At 43.5% G+C, this 20,169-nt stretch overlaps 2 protein-coding genes across 16 annotated transcripts in view; one reads left to right on the forward strand and one right to left on the reverse strand.

Moving 5' to 3' along the window:
* LOC126039961 (guanine nucleotide exchange factor DBS-like) overlaps nucleotides 1–20,169 on the forward strand; it is a 210,890-nt gene that overhangs the window by 95,958 nt on the left and 94,763 nt on the right. The gene's annotated exons all lie outside the window — the stretch shown is intronic.
* On the reverse strand, nucleotides 1,011–19,496 carry B3GNT5 (UDP-GlcNAc:betaGal beta-1,3-N-acetylglucosaminyltransferase 5). Of its 4 annotated transcripts, XM_049803882.1 has the most exons (3): nucleotides 8,179–8,985; nucleotides 6,970–7,031; nucleotides 1,011–2,814 (listed from the first exon to the last, which is right to left on the reverse strand). In XM_049803882.1, exon 3 carries the CDS (start codon nucleotides 2,480–2,482, stop codon nucleotides 1,346–1,348), a length of 1,137 nt encoding a protein of 378 aa, XP_049659839.1. In that variant the 5' UTR covers nucleotides 2,483–2,814; nucleotides 6,970–7,031; nucleotides 8,179–8,985; the 3' UTR covers nucleotides 1,011–1,345. The 4 variants fall into 4 exon arrangements, with proteins under 4 accessions (XP_049659839.1, XP_049659841.1, XP_049659837.1 ...); XM_049803884.1 differs by lacking the exons at nucleotides 6,970–7,031; nucleotides 8,179–8,985 and adding an exon at nucleotides 19,428–19,496; XM_049803880.1 differs by lacking the exon at nucleotides 6,970–7,031.

A 20,169-nucleotide genomic window follows, 5' to 3' on the forward strand; every position in this document is an offset into this window, starting at 1 on the left:
CTACTGAAATAGCTGTCTTGAGAGTCTGTGAAAACACTGTTAGTGAGCTATACAGAAAAAGACTGCAGACATCCTAGAACTTTGGTTCTCTATGATATTTATATGGCACCACAGTACAACTCAATGCCTGGAGTTTGAGCATCACTTAGTTCTATCCTGATTTACAATGCACAGGTGTATTGTTCCTCCTGCAGGTGATAACATTGAAATATATTTTAAAGACAAAGGGCTTTGTGGACACAAACTACCCTGAAATTTTAAAGATAACCTTGTGCTTAAGACTTCAGGAGAAATATTTCAGTGATTTTCATTTGTTTACTGAGTTTCTGTGGCTCAACATCTCCCTCACCCTTCACTGTGAAGTCAAACTTTGTGCAGAAAATACCCTCCTTCTTTGTTAGTACAAGCATGAAATTTTGCTTTTTTGAAGTCTTTAACAGCTTCAAATTAGTTATAAGTAACATTCTCAGGGACTTTTGCTTGGTTTTCACCTTTAGTACCATGAATGTTGGAAAGCAGAAGCATTGTTAAAAGAAAACTCATTTAGCTTATTTGCTTATTAAAGATTGGACTGTTTAAATATACCACTTCAGTTTTCAGAAGGCAGAGAAAGTTTAGCAAAACCATTACATGAGTAATATTTGATTTTTATCCTTTCAAGTCCAGTCCTCATCTAAAGATAGCTCCTTTGTTACTTAACCAAGTCAGAGGGCACTCAAACACTGTTTCTCTATTTCAAAGATTGAGGGAGCTCTGAGAAAAAGATTGTAGCAGGTCTTCACTTCTAGCACTGTGTTAGTTGTGCAGGTCCAGACTTTCTGTGAAGCATTGAGAAATGGCGAATATTTGTATCTGATTTACATTGCCTTAAACTACTGCAATAGTCTCAGTCATGAAGTCAGAAGTTCTATTTTCCTCATGTTTTGAAAGGTCTACTCCATTTTGATATAGCAGATTTTCCTTTTACCATCGCATGCCTTAGTTCACATTAAGGTTTTTTTAAAAAAGCTAAGACTTGCTGACAAGTTCAAAGTAACAGACATTTTCACCAAGCATTTCAAAGTCTAGAAGTCAAGTCCATTATAGTTCATTTAATCCAGACTTGCATCCCTTGAAGAGTGTAAAAAAAAAACAGGCTACAATGTAAAAAGTTGCAGTACAGTAGGAGAGCTATTTGAATAGGAGTTTCTGAACATTATTTGGGACCATGTCCCTCCCCCACCCCCCCAAAACTATTCACATTTAAGTTTTACATCTTTCCATGTTTACATATATTTTGAATAAACAGCTAAAAAGTTGTTGCTCTGTTTTGGCTCAGTGGATCTTCAACGCAGATATTCAAGTATTACGAAAATGCAGCTGAACAAGGATACGTGTCCTCATAATACAGTTTACAGAGAAGCACAATATTGACTAGTCTGCAGTATATTCCACCCCAAATCCCCGAAGAAAACTTTTTAACTTTGGGATCTGTAGCCTGCTTCCAGAGCTGGTGAAGATCATCTACATGCCCATGAGATGTCATCATCTTGTTATAAATGCAGGGATGATATGGAGCCTTTCCTTCCCCAGAAAAAAATACATGATATTGTGGTACAATTCCCATTTTATTGGCACAGAGACCCATGAAAACATCATCTATATAAAGACTTGTATTGAGAGTCAGTGAAGCCTCATATACTTTAGCTGCTACATCATTTGATATTACATATGCAGCTCCTGCTGTATAGTCTGGATAAGAGGGCCACTGGTACATTTCATATGGAACATAGTATTTGCTACTCTTGTCTCTTACGGGAGGGGATCCACGATGGACACGACCAATCCAGAGATCTTGAACACCCATTTGTGCTAGACTTTGGAGATAAGCAACAAGATTTGGCATATGGATAAATATATCATCATCTGCAGACATAATGAACCTGGCATGAGGACAGTAGGCATTCACCCAGCTAAACTGCAAAAGCAATTTAAGAGTAAGATTGTGAAAAGTATCCAAGAAGTCTTGCTGAATCAAATCATTGTATTTCTGGTCTTCCAGCTGAAGTTCTTTTTGCAGCTGTGCTTGCTGCAGATGATCTGTTGGTTGTCCCAAAGCAAAAAGAGTTTTAATGTTGGCATTAAGTTGAGAACGAACATACTTCTCATTACCCCAAGTTTGTCTAATTGCATCCCTCCGATGACGGTTTTCGGGAGAAGTCTTCACAAACAACAGGAGAAGGACATCCTGCTGCTGACATTTCTCTCTGTGGTTGATCAAGTACTGGTAGCTTGATACTCTGTCCAAGTTATCCCTGTTGATAGACAGGCTGTCATTCACAAAATGGTAGCTATTTATGAGGTATCTGTACGAATAGGACTTCATATGGCTCACAATGTGATTATCAAACGGTCCCCAAAAAATCATGAGACACAGTATGAAGCAAGTGGCAAATATCTGCAAAAAATGGCATTTTCTGACTCTTCTGGGACTAACAAACATTCTGATGCAGTTTCTATAATCCTTATTCTTGTTCAGGATCAGTGTTTTCACAGTGCCTGTGTTTTAGATTAAGAGCACAGTGTCACCCCTTCAAGATAAGTGTCCATTGTAAGGCATGTTGTCTGTCATTCAGTATCCTTTAATTCAGCTTTGTTCACAGATTTCACAAGTCATCTTTCTCAATAAACATTTTTCTTTGATTGAAAGAATGCAGGCACTGTTGAAAGATGAGACTTGCAGATGAGCATTTTCCTTTGGGGGCATCTTGAAGTGAACACTATAGTTCTAATTGGATCTTCTCATGTGTTTCTTTCCTTCATGAAGATGAATACCTACCAATTGTAAGGGCAGGGGGAGAGGAGAAAAGTTTTAGTGAGCTGATATTAACACATCTGGGTTTAGGTTTGGTCATGAACATGAGCTGACTACTGAGACACTCCCCATCACCACCCACCTACCAACCCCCCACCCCCCAAAAAAAACCTGGCAGCAAGTTAGCAGTTGTCAGTGGCCCAGAGCAAACACGAAGGAGAAGGGGAACTTGACACAGAGGCTTCAGTTCTGACACAAGAAACTCTTTCTTAGACAAGCCCGCTGCCGTTAACCAACAGATGACAACATTCTGTTTAAATTCTTCAAGCCAGGAGGGAAGCCGCGCCCTACAAATGACCGAATTTACAAGTTGCCTTCGGACGGCCTATTAAAAACGGAGACCCACGCAGAGTCCTGCGACTGCTCCCGCATGTGGGAGCGCCGGGCCGCCGCCACGGCCAGAGCCCGCCCGCCCCGACAGGCCTCGCCTCCCCCACAGCCACCGCCCGTCCGCTCAGCCAGGCTCCCTGCGAGAAGGGGCCGGAGCCGACGACGGGAAATGAGGCGAGCAAGGCAGCCCTCGCTCCAGTCTGGCTGGAGGCAGGTTAGGCAGGGCCGGCCGGCCGGCCGTCCCCCCGCCCCGGCTCCTCAGGGGGCCGCAGCCTCTGCCCTGAGGGAAGGCGCCACCTCCGTGGCTCCCCTCGCCCGTACCGGGCCTTCCAGCCTCACAGCCCTGGGAGGGCCGCAACGGCCTCGTCGCCCAGCACCTTCCCCGCCCCGGGCCACGGAGCCGCAGGGCGGCACTGCTCTCCCGCCTCCGCCCCACGGGTTGGCTTGCTGAAGGGAAGCTGCCGTCTGACCTACACAGCCAGCCTGAGGCTGGCTGAAAAGCACCACTGCTACAACCGTGCTCCGGCGGCACCCGTTACCACACATCCCACCTATCCGCTTAGGACATCTACTTCTTAGCCGATGGCGCAGATGGAGATTGTTTGTACCGGAGCTATGGTTAAGAGGCAGGTTATGCAGCAAGCCACACCACACAGGACCACAGACTCTCCAGTTAGGCACCCCTCAGTCACCGATACACACCAGACAGCTAACACTGCAGCGCTACCATCTCTGCTACCAACTAGGGTTTTAGTGAAGAAAATCCAAAGCACAAAAAGCCATGCAAAGCCCAGCCTTCTCGCCTCACAGTTTGTAAAATTCAGTTCTTGTAGCCAGAGTTGTCTCCCTTACCTAATAAACAAGAACAGCCTGAAGTAGCAGCTAGTTGTTCATCCCATAAAAACACGAGAACAGAGCGAGCTCTCTGTCAAGCAACAAGTGTAGGACTAGCTCTATAAGGAATGGCACCCCACAAGCTAAGCACTTCTTGCACAGAAGCAAGAACAACCCCTGAAGCAAAAGAACACAAGCTATTGCTATTACGTTAGAAGAAACATGCAACACATGTTTTGAGGTTGTTGTACCCATCTAAGGTCTTGCAGCTAGGTAGGATGACGAGAAGGCAGCAGACTATACAGAGATAAGGAAACTTAGAGCAATTCTGCGGTGTAGTTATCTACCACAGGAAGGGGACTGGCTGCTGAAAATGGAAATGGTGATGGAAACTGCATTGGTGCAGTTGAGGCTCACAGATAGTACTGCATAACAGAAAAGCTGTATGGGCAGTTTGGTGAATAAAAGTCAGTCAGCTCTTTTTATAGTATCAGTTTAAACCCTTTTTATTTTGGAAACATGAAGTTAAACAATGCACATCAGAGTTATAAACTCAGCAACTTTACAATAGAATGCTCTTGCAAAGCTTACTCTTGTTTCAGATGAAGCAGAGATGCAGACAAGCTAGAGTGTTACAGAAACCCAGACACTTGATAGCTCCTTTTGGAGGAGTGGGTCTGAAAATACCCGCTACTTCCTGAGAGTAAGGATAAGTTCTGGTTTTCCCTTCTGACCTAGATGCTTATTTGTGCTCTTTTCCTAAAATCTGTACTCTGCGTGAAGTTGGCCAGTTAGCACAAATGCTGCAGCATCATCTCCCCCAGTTAAGTTTACAAAGTCTGGAGAGAGAAAAAAAAGGCTCAGCCTAGGTGGTCAGGGTGCCCACTGCCATCATGATAGCTTAAAAGCAGCTGACTGACTTTTCTGACAGTAAAGGGAGCACAAGGCAATCTATTTAACCACTTGAAACAGTTTGCCTTGGTAAGCACTGGAATCCTAGTCACCAAATAACACTTTTAGATTACACTTGGATAAGATGTTTTGCTAAGTCTACAATTGCCCACATCATCTGGTAAAAGGGGACAACAGTGAACATCACAAATACAAAGCGACAGAGATCATTGAAGACTAGCAGTGAAACTAACCTGCATGACATTTATTGCCACTAGGGAAGAATAGAAGCCTCCCCCACCCCCCCCCCCGCAAAAAAAAAAAAAAAAAAGAAAAAACCCAAACCAAAGAAGTCACCATGGAAACAGCTTTAACTACAGAACAGACAGCAGGAGACAAGAGATGCACAGACTAAGTTTTCTGCTCCCTAGCACCCCCCTCCTAGAAGTCAGAGATGCTGGAAAGAAAACCTAAGCTTTTCTTAGAAGAAAAAAACCTAAGCCATAAAATCAACTGACTACAGGCTAGAACAGTCTGGTCTGTCATTTCCTTGATCTAGTTCAGGGGAATTAGATCAGTCTTTAGTAGACAGAAGTTGCTCAGAATCCTCCTCAGAACATACCCCTCAAGTAAAAATGTAAAATGCAATTATTGATGAGCAATACTGATGAAATTTAAGGAGGCCTATACCTACACCACCATCCCCCCATCTCCCTCAAAAAAGCCTGGAGATTTGCACTGAAGGTGCCAATGCACAAGTAGAGTCTCCTTCATTGTCAGAACTTTTTATAGTACCTTTGCAACAACACCCATCATTTGGGCTTAGTCATGTTCTCCTTCCCTTAACAGAACAGGTTGAGTCACCACAGAAGCTATTAAAAGCCAACCGATTCTCATAATTCTGAGAAAAGAAAAAAACCAAAACACACAACACACCAATGCATTTTCCCTAGCATAAGGAAACATCATGGAACAGAGATAAAACCATGTTTGACAGTCATTTTTCTGACCATAATTAAGGTGTTTTGCCTCTTGGTGTACATTTTCTTACTTGTGGCTCAGAAGCTTTCAGATCCACCCTGAGACTGGAGAGAGACAGGGAGAACCAAGCACATACACAGTTCCTGTAGCTGCCTCCCTTTCTGGTAGGCTGAGGGTTCACAACTGCATGTGGTCTTCCCCATTTGCAAGTACTGCAAGCTTTTTTCATCCTGCAGCAATCCTACCTTTCCTAAAAGGGTTTGTTATTTAACCTTTCAGTATTGCGACAAGCATGATGACTACCATTTGAATGTATCAACTGTTTACAATTCTGCATTTTGCATTCAGTATACATTCTGGGATTAAAGCGGAGCTAGCATAGTTTGTTATGCAAACTCAATAGTTCGTAGAGTGACAACTGCGGAAAAGCAGATCCTCAGAGAGCTACTTAGATGTCCACAGAAGTCAGTATTTGAAAAAAGTCAGTATGAGGTTAATTTCAGGATAGAATTAGAACAGTTTTGGAAAGTCCACTGAGGAGAGGCAGACAAGAAAGACCCTAAGGAAACACAGAAACACCTCAGACATGAAACACCAGAGAGACAGACCCTTACCAGAAGAGCCATGAGGAGGCAACATTCACACAAAAGACACTCCAACATCAAGATTTTTTTCCCCAACTACCACCACTCTGATAAAAACCTAAACCCAAGAGAAACCAACTAAGACTGCCCAGAGAGAACACCCCACAACTCCCAGCTACAAATTTTGTCATGGAGTACCATACAGATTAATCGAAGCTCAGCCTGTGTAATAGATTTGATATACCACATCCCTGCATCATATGTATTTTAGGACAAAGATCATAATGTAGAGTTATTTTTCACTCCTTCTGCCTAGGACAGAAGGTAATTTTACGTCACAAGTAGCTTTCCCAGGCAATGCAGGATATTCCACAAAACACTATTATAAATAGAACTTTTTTTTTTACTATGCTTGTAGCAACTGTCCCTTTCACATCAACAACTCTTGGATAAAGAAAGTTCAGAAGATGTACAAGAAAACACCTCAAACATTACCTAGTTTCAAAAAGAAGTCATCTGAAGAGCTGCTGATCTCTATGTCCACATCTTGTCCTTAGCTGTGCCAAGAGCCACTTAGTTTACAGGTGCAGTTCCATGTGATGGTTGAGCTCAATCAAAAGCTTACTGCTGCCAGTTGGGAACAGCCTTGCACTTGCTTTTCCCCCAACCCTGCCCTCTCGTCCTCACCACATGGACCTTCCACAGATTGCAACAGCACTGGAGCTTATATAGCTGCTCAACAAGCCAAATTCAGCTCCTCCCAACCTCTTCCCCTCAAAAGGCAATCTGCTGAAAACCCAAAGGAAGTATCTGAAGTGGTTAATTCAGGTCAAGCCGTATCTAGAGCCTAACCTAAGTGCACAACAGGACTCAAAGGTTTCCTTTGTAGAATCAGATGCAACACACATTGTTTCTAAAGCTTTCAGTCTTTTCAATGCTAGTCTACTACCAGACTCTGTGTTACTACAGAAAACTTGAAGCCCTAAGACAGGCTTTTGGTCTAAAGTCAGGATAGTCCTGTCACATGAGCTGTTCCAAATCAGCTTGTTTGATTAGTGGATCAAGATGTCCAGGTTCAAAGGCACATTGCAAGGACGCTCCCTCCTGCTGGAAGACTTCAGATGTCACATGGACCTAAGCTGCAACACCACTTCTACAGCACTAAAGGAATGTGACCAACCACAGAGGTGACAGAAGCAGCCATGCTGCACTTAAAGCTACAGGGACTAAGATTAGTACTGCCTGGATTTGAATTCAGACAGATTTGTGAAGCCCAGCATAACAATGCAACAATCCTGAAAAGAGAGGGTTGGATTTTCTTGAAGCTTTCAAAATCTGTTTGGAAAGGAGCTACAGGGTTCAAAGAACATGTTTTGGCATGTTTGAGAGTTTTGTCTAAGCAGAATTTAAAACTTTTTTGCAACATTTGGTTTCTGAGCAATGTAAACAGTTATAATTCCTATGAAATTGAACTCTTCCATCTCCAGCAGTACTGATTTATGTTCTCCTTACACCAAAAGACTGAAGGAAATCTAGTCAAGTTAGCACATCAAATAAGCCATCAAAATATATCAAGATTTTCCCTTCCAATTGACTAATTAAAGGTTAAGAAAGTATGTTCCTCAATTAATGGCAGCAAAGCCTGAATGGACATTACTGCTTACAGCTTTAGCTACAAGATTATGTAACCCAGGTTCCTCTTACCATTTTTCTGTTGCTGACACATCTTCACAAGTCATGCTGTCTGTCATCTCTACCAGAGCCTATGTCCTGCTTCTTCACTTCCCAGTATTTGAAGAACTTGTTATACGTTAAGAAGTTGCTTTGAAACTAATCTTCAAGTTCCTCATATATGAGCTGTATCACAGAAGAAAACTGAACAGAAACACTGATCAAGTTACACCCCTGACACTTCCAGGATTTCCTGCCATAGTGACATTTTAGGTTGTTTTAGAGTCAAAAAGGTCATTTTAAGGAAAAAAGATACAGTAAGGTACTTAGCTAAGCCTTCCTTCCTATACAGTTCACAAGCACCAAGGTAGAAAGAAAGCACGTGCACATAGCCTGCAAAGAAAATAATTTCAAGTATTGTGGAAACTTCTACTGTTATACCTTGTTCTGTACAACACTGGTGAGAAATGGAAGTCAATTTGGACAGGTATCCTGTAGGAAAATATGGTCACAATGACAATGGGATTAACAAAAACAAAGTCTAGTGCTGTAAGGATCTATGAAAAGTTGGGAGTCAGGTCATGGATGTTGCATCAATAAGGAACATTAATGCAGGGATGACTGACAGTAGCTTTGAAAATTTTGTTTCAAGAACATTTAACCCATTTTCTGCAATCTCATATGCAGGCTTCGCCTGCAATTTTTTTTAGTTTGCCTGCAATTTGCAGTCAGGTACAGTTTCCCGAGACGGTAGAATCAACATTCTTAGATGCTTTTTGTGCATGTGTTGAGAACTTCTCAGATTGAGCAGACACCTGATTTTCAGAAGTTGCACATCCAACACCTTCCAAAACATGAACTCCTTAAATGATTCTGAAGTTGCTTAGTCAACTCCTTATTAAAAAAGTGGGCATTGAAGTACAGCAATTTCTCCAGGAGAGTTTTGTATCAGAAATAACTAAACAGCAGCATGTAGAAAAACGAGACATTGAAAGCTGTGACCACTTGCTGCTTCCCATTGACATGTAACACTTGTAAATGCTGGGGCAATCTCTGAAGTGTTCATTGGCAGAGAAATTCAAAGGATGGCAACACATTAGATGGCAGTGGAGTAAAGCATTTCAACTTCTTCAGGGCTGGAAGCAGAAACAGGTTGTAAATGTTTAAGAAACTGCCAGAAAACAGCCAGCTACCAGTGGAGATTTAGTTTCTACAGAGATTTTGCACTTGGTGTAACTACTGCATGGAAAGGAAGAGAGCGATTTCTTCAGCTTCCCCCAAAATGAGCAGCAAGCTTCCCAGCTGCTACAAGCAAGTCTAAATGGAAGCATCTGCCAGAATGAACAAACTTGCCTTCTTAAGTTGCTTTCATCAGGATCAGTTTCCTGAAACAGTTCCTGTGCAGACAGCAGGAGAGGAGCAGGACCACATCTTTCAAGCACCAGTCTACATTGAGACTGCAATTTTCAGTTGCTTTAACCTGCTATATCCACTGCAAACTCTTCCCCATACAAGCTAGAAGGGAGGACTGCATTTTCAAGAATGAAAGCCTCCAAAATATGAGTCAGTTCAAGGGATTTTGCACAAAACACACAAGCACCACCATGAAATTCTTTGGTTTGTGTGCAGCAGATTGAGTGAAAAGAACCAGTTCTTTATACTGACAGTGAAGATAACATTCTGAAGTTTGAGAGTCTAACAGGATTGAGGCTGCATGCCCTCAGTTTCTGAGAAGAGTGACTAAGTTAAGTACTTAACTCCCATGCAGGCAAGTCAGAGCTCTAAGACATAGCTACAAAGGCCGTAACGGTACTCATTGTACAACCCATCACATCTGTTTTGGCAGATGCCAGTGATGAGCTCTAAGGCTATACTGAACAGCAGTCTGCATTTATGTAAGTTCCCTTTTACAGTGCCAATATTTAAAGACATGCCAGATTGGTACACATTCCTTTCAACTCTCATGTACTAGGGCAAAAATATGCAGCAAAGGGGCAGAGCACATTAACTGCAGCTGTTAATGTTACCCCATCGGGTGTAGATGGCAGAGCTTAAGAATCAAACCCATTTGCACAGCACTAGTCTTTCTGCTTCAGAGTGAGACTTCAGTCAGCTCTTCTTATAGCATCTAGAAAGCCCCCCCCCCCCCTTCCGAGTTTTGTAGATCATTTCTGTTCATATCTGGAAGCTTCTGTACAAGCGGTGTAAAGAATTTGCTACTGACTATGTAGCACTTAACCTCAGAATATTATAAATACAACTTGCCTGCAAAAGTGGGTGAGACCACAAAAGGCAATAAAAAAAAAGGGCTAGCTTGCCACTGCTTTCTATCCCACATTAGTGTATTCACCTCTTTACAAAAGTGTATTTTGGACAACCTTGCAAGAAGGACATCCCATTACACATGGAAAGCTTTGAGCTGAAGGTTGAAGAAAACTGAAGGTAATTGTGAAGTATCAAGCAGTTAAGGATCCAGTCCAAAGCTCAACACTGAAGACAAGAGAATGCAAATTCTCTAGTTACACATTAATGCTGAATTTGTTTCATAGCATGTCGAAGAGCTACAACATCACAGCCCCACCTAATCAGTAATTCTTTCTGCTGCCTGTTTTAACTAAGCCCATTCAAATATTTATTTGCAGCTAGATCTAGAGATGTCATTTCCTGCCTATTTTCCCCACAAACCTAAGGTGATTTCCGTTCCAGTCTACAGGCCATACCTGAAGATCAAGCTGAACAACTACCTGAAGCAGGTTTTTTCCAAGCTAGCTGCCAAATTAAAAGTCGTCAAATTTAAGACTGATACAACTAATTGCAAGACGACTAGTTTAAGCTGCCTTTCTATGGGGCCTCACTTCAAAACTTTTTTTTGCCTAGTAAAGGCCTCATTTAAACAGAAGGCTAACAGTGTTGTACCATGGCCATTTTAAACCATGCTAGACTTTGCTATCCTAGTTCCACATTTTAAGTTTTCCATTCCAGAGTAAAATATTCTCTCATCTGTTCTCCAATCTATCCCTCTTCCTCAGACAATACTTTAGCCTATGATTGCAATTCAGCATCAAACTCCAGATGGATCTCTCTCCCATATTGCAGCAAGTTTACAGTCAAAATTGGGATGTTACATGTGTCACTAGCACATGAGCACAAAGGCAGGAAGACAGACAAACGGGAAGTTCAATTTGCAGATCAGAATGCAGGGGTTTCTTGTGCCAAAGCACTGTGGTTGTGTTGGTTTTTTTTCAGTTAGACCAGTGATGATAAAACATGCTAGAATTAAAAAAAGTCAAGTCAAATACTGGCTAACTGGTGGGGTTTTTTTAGTGTTCTATTAGACTACTGCTTTCCAGATTTAAATTAGCACAGATCAGAGATATGTGAACTCATGAGTCCACATAGCAGAGTAGCATCCCATATAGACTTCCCAAATCAGTTCAACTGCAAAAAACTGCCTCTCTCTCTTAAGCATGGCTTATTAACCTTAGCCAATTATCATGCTGATTTACCATCCAGATACCATTTATACTCTATATATAACCGAGCACAACAGAAGTCTTGGATCACCCCTTTCCACATCAAATATTTTCTTCCAGTAGTTTCTGTTCCAAAACATACAAGTAGAGCCCTCTGAAAAAATCTGCAGGTTTACTTGTCTACCTACAAACCACATACACAAGAGTTCAAGGAAGCTGGGCTGCAGAACACTAGTGCTGGTTCCCATCCCAACAGCACCTAGTCAGTAAGAACCAACATCACTTTTGTTAAAAACTCTTCCACTTATATGACCTAAGTCATGTAGTCAGGAACATAGCCTGTTTTTCAGTTTTTTATACACATTGTAGAAATTAAGGAGCAAATCAGGTCCCAATCCTATGCACAGGGATACTAGACAGTACAGACTAATTTTCTCCATTGCTATGGAAGTATGCAGGTCTTCAGTTTCAAGACCATGCTTTCCCCACCACATATACACACCCAGCAAGCACAAGATCTAATGCTAGGCTGCATCCACCATGCAGAGATGTACCTCAAGCAAAGCACACACCTACACACAAAGGTGTCCTAGTAATTTAAGATAGTCCTCTTAAAGCAACTATAGAATCAGCCTAGAAAACAAGCAGCTCTATGGAGAAAAACAATACTTCTATCAATATCTAAGAAAGTATCTGCATATATAATTAAATTTAAAAGATGAGCTTTCTGATGAGTCAAAAATCATGAGGAAGAGAACCTCTTTAAGATGACCCCCAATGGCTCATCACCCCCACAAACACAGCAGAGCTGCCTTTGCCACATTACTTCAAAGCCCTCCTCTTGAGATCACCAAGAGCAAATACTGTTTAAACCACTTCATCTTTCCTTACAGCCACCGATCTACAAGCACATAAGAACAGATAGTCATTGCACACTCAGGTCCCTTGGCCCTTAACAGAATCATGCCTTGTTCCTTCTCACCCCCTCCTGTTCACTGCTGTGCATAGCTGCCAACAACTCGTCAGCTGAAAGAGAGAAATGTTGTATTCTACTCAAGGCTGAGGGAAGAGGAGAGATATTAGCGACCCTGTCTGCTTCTTGGATCATCTAGTGGGTTGTCTTCTTTTATCAATAGGAAATTAATCTATTTGAATCAAGCAAGCAGCCTATCTGACATATTTGCTCTTGTTTAGCACTTGTAATTCAGTTATTTTCTTAAGAGATTAATTCCCATTTGGGGTAGTTCAGCACTAATTTGCTAAAACTGTTTCAACAGATGCAAATGCAGTGTAAAAGTGAAGTCTATATATACAGTATATATACATTTTCTATAAAAGCATGAAGTACTAGTCATTCAAGATATGCCAACAGAAGAACTTACATTTTTAATGAATTTAAAATTAAAGTTACATAAACAGCACCTTTAATTCAATTAAAGAGTCACCCTAACTTTAGGCAAATCATTATCTAGAAATAGCAAACAGATCAGACTGTCCTTTTCTCCCAAGTCCTAACTTCCAGACTGCAATTCTGAAAGCATTTGCACAGCCTTCACTGGCATAAGAAAGCCCCAAATAGTTTTAAGGTTGAAACTGAAAAAACATGCTAGAAACATTATATTAAGAGGTACATGTAGTTTGACTAAAGTCAAAGAGATACCATCCAAACCTGTTAGGTTTGTGCTCTCCAATCTCTATCAAAAGATACCACTTCCCAGGGAGTGATTGTCAGTTTGGGGAGAGGGTTAAAGAAAACAGCAAAGAAAGTTTTGCTAAAGCTAAGCATACTGCAAGAGCTGGCTACCAAAAACGACTAAAGAGGAGAAAATTTTCTGCATTTGCAACAGCTGCTGACAGAAGGCACACTGTCTTAGTACTTCCATGAGATCTAGATTCATATGGCTAGCTAACCTTTTCCTTTAGTTCAGTAATGAAACGTTAAGCTAAGGTCTATTTAAATTACTTTATAAGACTGCATAAGTTTCAAGGCTTTAATGTAGTTTTCACATTTTAAATAGTTTTCAAGACAGTAAAATATTTCACATCAAAAGCTAAGTTCTTTGTAAATTTAAAAACGGATTCAATACAGATGGCTCCTTCATACATGTTGGGGGTCTCCATGTTTGTTTCAAACAAGCCAGACAGACACCAACATCTCAGATTTTATCATAAAATGGATCAAGAACCACTTCAGCATATACAAAGGAACTGAAGATTGGCTGGAATAGTAGCGGTGCAAGGCTTTGTTTAAGCCTGTCTGCAAACTGGGTGGGATGAATTCCATTAATCCCCTCCTACTTCTGTGGGAACCAAGGATAATTTTGGCCTTTTATACAGCCTTTTCTGCAACACAGCAAGGCCAGGGATTGAACAGGAGACACTCATCTGCTTTTTGTTATGAAATATAGGCAATAGGAATAGCACAGGCTCATGGCAGAAAACCAAAAAGAATCAACACCCCCCACATGCACTTCGGAGAAACGTGACAATACAGGAAGCTGTAGCAAGACAAGAACAGCATCCTGCTGTTTCTACCTTACCACAGTTGAAGTACCCTCACTGAGAGCTGCTAACAAGTCACTGGCTTTGACAAGAACAGAGGACTAAAAGAATTCCTCAGGCCTAGCTTCAAGATTCAAATCAGATAAGAAAAGTCAAACAGAGGAGCTGCAAAAACACTGCCAACACGTTTAAAAAAAAACAGTGAGATTTCCTTAAAACTAGTCTTTGTAAATTAAATGAAGGAACTTGTGCATTTGCATTTAACTGGAAGTACTTGTCTCTGCTTAGGAGAAATGGATAGTAGGTCACATGATTTAGTAACATCAAGAGCCAATAAAAATAATATTTTGATATATATAAAAATACATGTCTGTTGTATATATGTATGTATACACACACACTTCTATGCAAGACTAATGTAAGGCCAAGAATATAACTGAACTACATACAGCACTAGTACACACACAGCACCAGATTAAGAACTCCTGTGAGGACAGTTTAGTGAAACAGTTAAGTAGAAACTACAAATGGAATTCATTGGGAGACAGACCACCAGACACCAGTCTGTCGACTCTAGAAGGAAGCTACAAAGATGTAAGCTTCTGCTCCCAAGACAGGGATGACTTAAGGCAGAAAGAAAAACAAACACATCCATTAAAGGAGCCTGATCATTCTAGAAAGCTGAGCTTTGAGAAAAATGCAATAGAAAAAATCAGTAGTTGTTAATTACCACAGGACTTTAACTCGAGTCTTGTGAACAAAGCAGCCAGAACCTCAGAAAAGAATTAGTCGTTAAGTATAGTACCTTTGCCACCCCTATCACCCACTATAAGGGTTTCCTACTAAAAATGTAGTGAAGTATTTTATTGAGAAGTCAGGAAAGTTACAAGGAAGAGTTGCAAAAGCACTTTGTCTAGCCTTAACAATAAGACACATAGATTAGACACCCCAGTATACCATGCAAAGTGAAAACCTAATCTTCCTTTAGTTAACCAACTCGAGTAAAAGAAAATCCACCCATCCTCAATCTGTTTCATATTCCATGGAAAAACACAACTAAGGGGGGGAGGGGGCTATGATGATGTATGATGAGTAGCAGTTTAAAGAACAAGAAAAGCTGTAAGTTTCCTGCCTTAAGACAAAAGGCCAGTTTAAGTCAATCACCACAAGCCTCTTCAGGTCTTAGCAAAAGTGAAACTGGAAAAAACAAAAGTTGCAAGGTGCAGCAGAAGAAATGTGAACAGAAAGTGACTTACTGGGCCAACAGTAAGTTCAATTTCAAGCAAGCTTCTCCAGCTCTAAATGCAGAGGACTAGCTAAAATCCCTTTGCCAATATGTCCCAAAGCATCTCCAACAATATGATCTGTGTTGATAAAAGGAGTTCTTTATTTCAAAGTTGCTGCACCTGAAAGGTGACAGTGTACCTTCAGAGCATGGCAGCATTCCTGGGAGTTTTGAATAAAAATGTGTCGTTGCTCAAGTTTAAGACTCCAGCAATCTGGAAATGGTACCAGAGAGTCAAGCCTGACCTCGTGAAACCAGTTTGCAGCAAGCAAACTTGCTCTGCACTGCAAGGCAGGAACTCCTACAGTCTGTGGTCTTAGCAATATGTAGATATATGTCCCTCTTCAACAGTCCTTCAAACTAAGTTGCTTTTGTTTACAACATTCCCTTCTTTCAAGGTCATCTGTCCACAGGTTAAGCCATCTTGGGATCTGTTAGATTTTCTGAGTTATTTGGGCATGTAGCAGCAGCATCTCCAAGCCACAATTTGATCTAAGTTGAAGATCAGACTATGCAGCCACCCAAGCAACACAAACTTCAGGACTGGTACGGGTTCATTCTAAAAAGCTGCAATTCCAAAGCAAAGGGGTTGTTTCATTGTCGTGTTTCCATATTTTGCAGTGTTTTTCTCATTAACTATAGAATTCAAGTGCCATCTTTCAAAGATCCTTCCATAGCATTCCCCCTCTTGCTGCCAAGGGCAAACACCCTATTTGCAAAACTTTTATAAAAAGAGGTGAAACCACCTCTCAAGTGTCCATGACTATTATTTCAGTCTTTGAAGATTCAGGAATGCACAGACCTCAGTTCAGGATCTGGACTACAATTTCCCCACTGTTGCAGAGACTCCAAATACGCAATGTCTCCTGTATCAGTGGAAGATCCTGCTGTCACTTATGGCCAACCTGACAGGGGTGGAGCATGCTGCTTCCCACTGGAATTTCAAGATTAGTTATTACTGAGGTCTGCTGAATAATCAGATAGCCTCAGTCAAGATGTGCACATCCTAGGAAGCTGAGGAAGGTAATTCATTAAACTCTGCAAGCGCCATATGGAAGGAAGAGCTAGTAATGCAATGCTAATCCATCATTTTCTGGTTCCCTCCATGCCCTCTGCCAGTTCTAAGGCCCAGCAGACCTACTACAGTAACAGCAATACCACAGTAAGTTTTCCCCAAGAACAAAAACCTCTCAGTCCTCCTGTACTTTTAGTCAGCGACATCTTCAAGTTAAAGAATTACCTAGACAATTCCTCACGCACAGACTGATAACCATGGGAGATGAGGCAATGCTTTGTACATCCTAGATGCCATAACACTGTAGGTGCAGAATAACACCAAACACATAAGCCACTGGCTTTTCAAACAATAAGCAAGGACTTGCAGGGTTTTCCACACGTTTCTCTCTAATCTGGAGGTAAATTACCATTCCTAGCTTCAGTAGTCACTACTCCAGTTTGGCCAGATGTCAGAGTGACTGTCCCAACTAGTGCTTCAGACAGCATGAGCAACCAGTTTCCTTCTCAATAATTTAGGATCTTAGAGAAAGCAGCAAGTGATACAGTTTTGATTCACTCAATGGAAGAAAACTAGTAAGCAGATACTGCTATTGCATTTCTACACAGACACCCACCCCAACCCCCCACCCCTTACCAGTGAACAAGCCCGCAGTTTTACTGAGATACTACATTTCTGTATATAACATTTATGTGGGCTTCTGTGAAACTAGTTCTGTGCAGAACAACCAGTAACTCCCATAATACCAGAGCAACACCCAGCTCTATGTGACAGTCCAGTCTTCTGGAATACTGCTAGAATATTTCATGGCTGTTGTTACCAACAGTGATTTAATGTCTCCTACCCTGCTCAACAAGGGAGAAAGGAAAAAAAAAGCTGGCATTTATCCTCTCTTCGATTACAACTATTTCCCCTTTTTAAAAATAATCTATCCCTTTGCTAACCCCATCCTTTTCCCTTTCCAACTGCTAAGAGAAACGCAAGAATTGAGGAGGAGAAGTGAGAACAAGACAGCATCATGCAAACTAGATTTCAACACTTGCACTAGTAGTTTCAACAATACTCCTGAGAGATCCTCAGGCATAAATCTCGGCAGTCCCTAGACGAGGATGCTGCAGCACAAGCAAGCAGCACGTACTCCACTGCTTTGCGTAGCCAGCATAGAGTTATAGGCTTTTTATCACTGCCTTACTCTGGAGTAAAGCCAGTCTCCCATCTCTAGACACTCCAAGATCCATCTGGGAAGCAGTTAACAAAGCTACTTCTCCTAAAAAGCTGAGGTGTCTCCTATGCTCCCTGCCAGCGAGGGTGAGCCAACGCGACTCACCCCTTTCCTCGGGCCGCCGCCGTCCCGTTCTCCAGCCGGAGCTCCGGGCAGCCGCCCCCGCCGCCCGGCCGAGCCCGGGGCTCTGCCCCGCGCCCCCCACACCCGCCGCCCGGCCCGGCGCCAAGAGCACCCCAAGCTCCCCCCGAAACCTTGGAAACCCGGGAGGCTCGAAAATACTCCAAGCTCGCACTGGTGTGGGCTGGAGGCCCCCCGTCGTCGTCCCGCCCCCCTGCCGCCGCCTTGTTGTTACAGCCGCCGCCCGGCACCCCCGCGAATCCCGAAATTAGCGCAAATCGATCGTTCGCTTTCACACCAACCCCGCCTTCCCCCCTCCCCGTCCCCCGGGCCATCCGCGGAGCCCCGGGAGCAGCATGGGAAGGGGGGAAGGCGCAGAGACGGAGGGGGCAGAGAGAGGAGCTTTCGGCCATGCGGCTGCGGGCGCCCCTTCGGGGAAACAAAAGAGGGAACCGGCCCGGCCCTTCCCCTCGCACACCTCCCGGCCGCCGCCCCCAGCCGACGGTTTGAAAGTCCTCAGCCGGGCCAAGAGAACAGACCAAAACAAAACCAAGAGAGGCTTTTTTAAAAAAAAGCTTTAGCTTAGCCCAAACGCGCTTTTGGAAAGCGTTCCGTGTCTCCCCCTTCCGCCTAATGCGTCCTCTCAAGCCGGTTTTTCCTACGGAGTCCCCCAAACTAGTTCTGAGGCCGGCAGCCTCCGTGCCTGCTTCCAGCGGGGAGAGGAACTCCCGGCACCAATTAGGGCGCTAATGAGGCCAGGGCGGGAGGGTTGCCCCAACGCTTTCGGGGGTGCGTCCCCGTGTTGCAACCCTGGGCTGAGCGGAGAAACTCTAAGCCGGATTTGCGAGTTTGTTGGGTGGGAACAGTTGAGGAAAAAGAAAACAAGACAAAAAAACCCCACAATGCGCTTTTCCTGTAGGAAAAAAAAAAAAAAATTGTGCGGGGAGGTATAGGAACCCGGGAGGCGCTGGCAGAACAAGAGGCGGGAGGAAACAGCACTGCTTTGAATGAGTTATTTCATCGCAGTGCTCGAGTGGCTGCAAGTTTTCCCTTCACCGCTCAGGGGATGAGAAAGACAGTGAGAGAGCCACAAAAAATTTCTGAGGTCTTTCTGCCTTCTGTTGTGTTTTGTTTTTTTTTTTTAAAGAATATAATCAACTGAAGTTGGGGGGAAATCTGCTAGAAGGCTACACAAAACAGACGCTAAAACCGCCCTGAAGTTTGGGTCTCGTTTATTACAGAAATTTGAGATCCCAAACCCCGACAAACCCCTTCTTTAAGTCAGGAGCAAGGCAATCGCGTACGGAGTTAATGGATGCGGTCTGTAGCAGAAACCTTTGAAACAAAGCAGTCGGAAAACTTGTTTGCCCGAAGCACAGAACCGCAATTCCAGAAACGCGGAAAAGCGAGACACCCTCCTCCCCTGAATAGGCCAGCTCTTAGAATCCCTGAAGGCAGACAGAGACGAGGCAAAAAAAAAAAAAAAAAAAAAAAATCTCTGCAAACAGAACACCTTCGCTAACTTAATTACCCAGCTACTCGCTTTACACATAAATGAGGAACGAACAACCCGGCCGCTCTTCGCGAGCGAACAAACTTAGAAAGCGGGGGGTGGGGTGGGGGAAAGGGAGGGGACGGCACCCAGCACGGATTCTCGTATCTCACCGACGCCACCGGAGAGCAAGCCTCCCTTCTTCTCCTCCGCTCGCTCGGCTTCCTTCCTTGCTTGCTTGCTTGGGGAAGAGGACTGGCCCCGGCGCGGCCGCCCTCCCAGCCCGCGCTCGGAGCTGCCTCATTGACTCGCTGCCCCATATGTGATGCCTGAGCCAGGGCAGCCAATCACTGGCGCCGCCTCTCCTCCCCCGTCCGCCCAGCCCGGGCCGGGCCGGGCCGGGCCGGGCCGCCGCTGGGGGCTCGGGCCGGCGCCGGGGGCTCGGGCCGGCGGCTCGGCCCCGCACGCCCGTCCGCCTCTCCCGTGGCCCGCTGTTTATAGACAACCTGCCCGCTTGCGGCACTGTGCGCCTTGGGGATTGTCCGTGCTCCCGGTCTGGTGCAATTTTTATGGTTTTATTCCGTTTTCTCTTCCTCTTGCCCGGGGAGGAGGGGAGGGGGTGTCTTGCCATGGCACTCGAAGGTGCCACAAGTAATGTTTCTTGAAGTTCGAAGTTACTTATATCTTAAAAATATCTTAGTGGACACGGTAATAGTTTAGCTAATAGTTGGTCTAAGTCTCCGAGGTGCTAAATCACATCTCGCTGTAGGGTGGGTTGTTTGTAGGTCACGGCAAGACTTGTTTGTTTCACTTTCTCGATGGAAATCTTCAGAGGAGGAAGGAGAAGTGGGTTCTAGGGTTGGTTTTTTTCTCATCTACCCTCCCCACAAACCTTGGTGACTTACTTGCATCATC

The sequence above is a fragment of the Accipiter gentilis genome, chromosome 6 (assembly GCF_929443795.1).
Source record: "Accipiter gentilis chromosome 6, bAccGen1.1, whole genome shotgun sequence".
NCBI lineage: Eukaryota > Metazoa > Chordata > Aves > Accipitriformes > Accipitridae > Astur > Astur gentilis.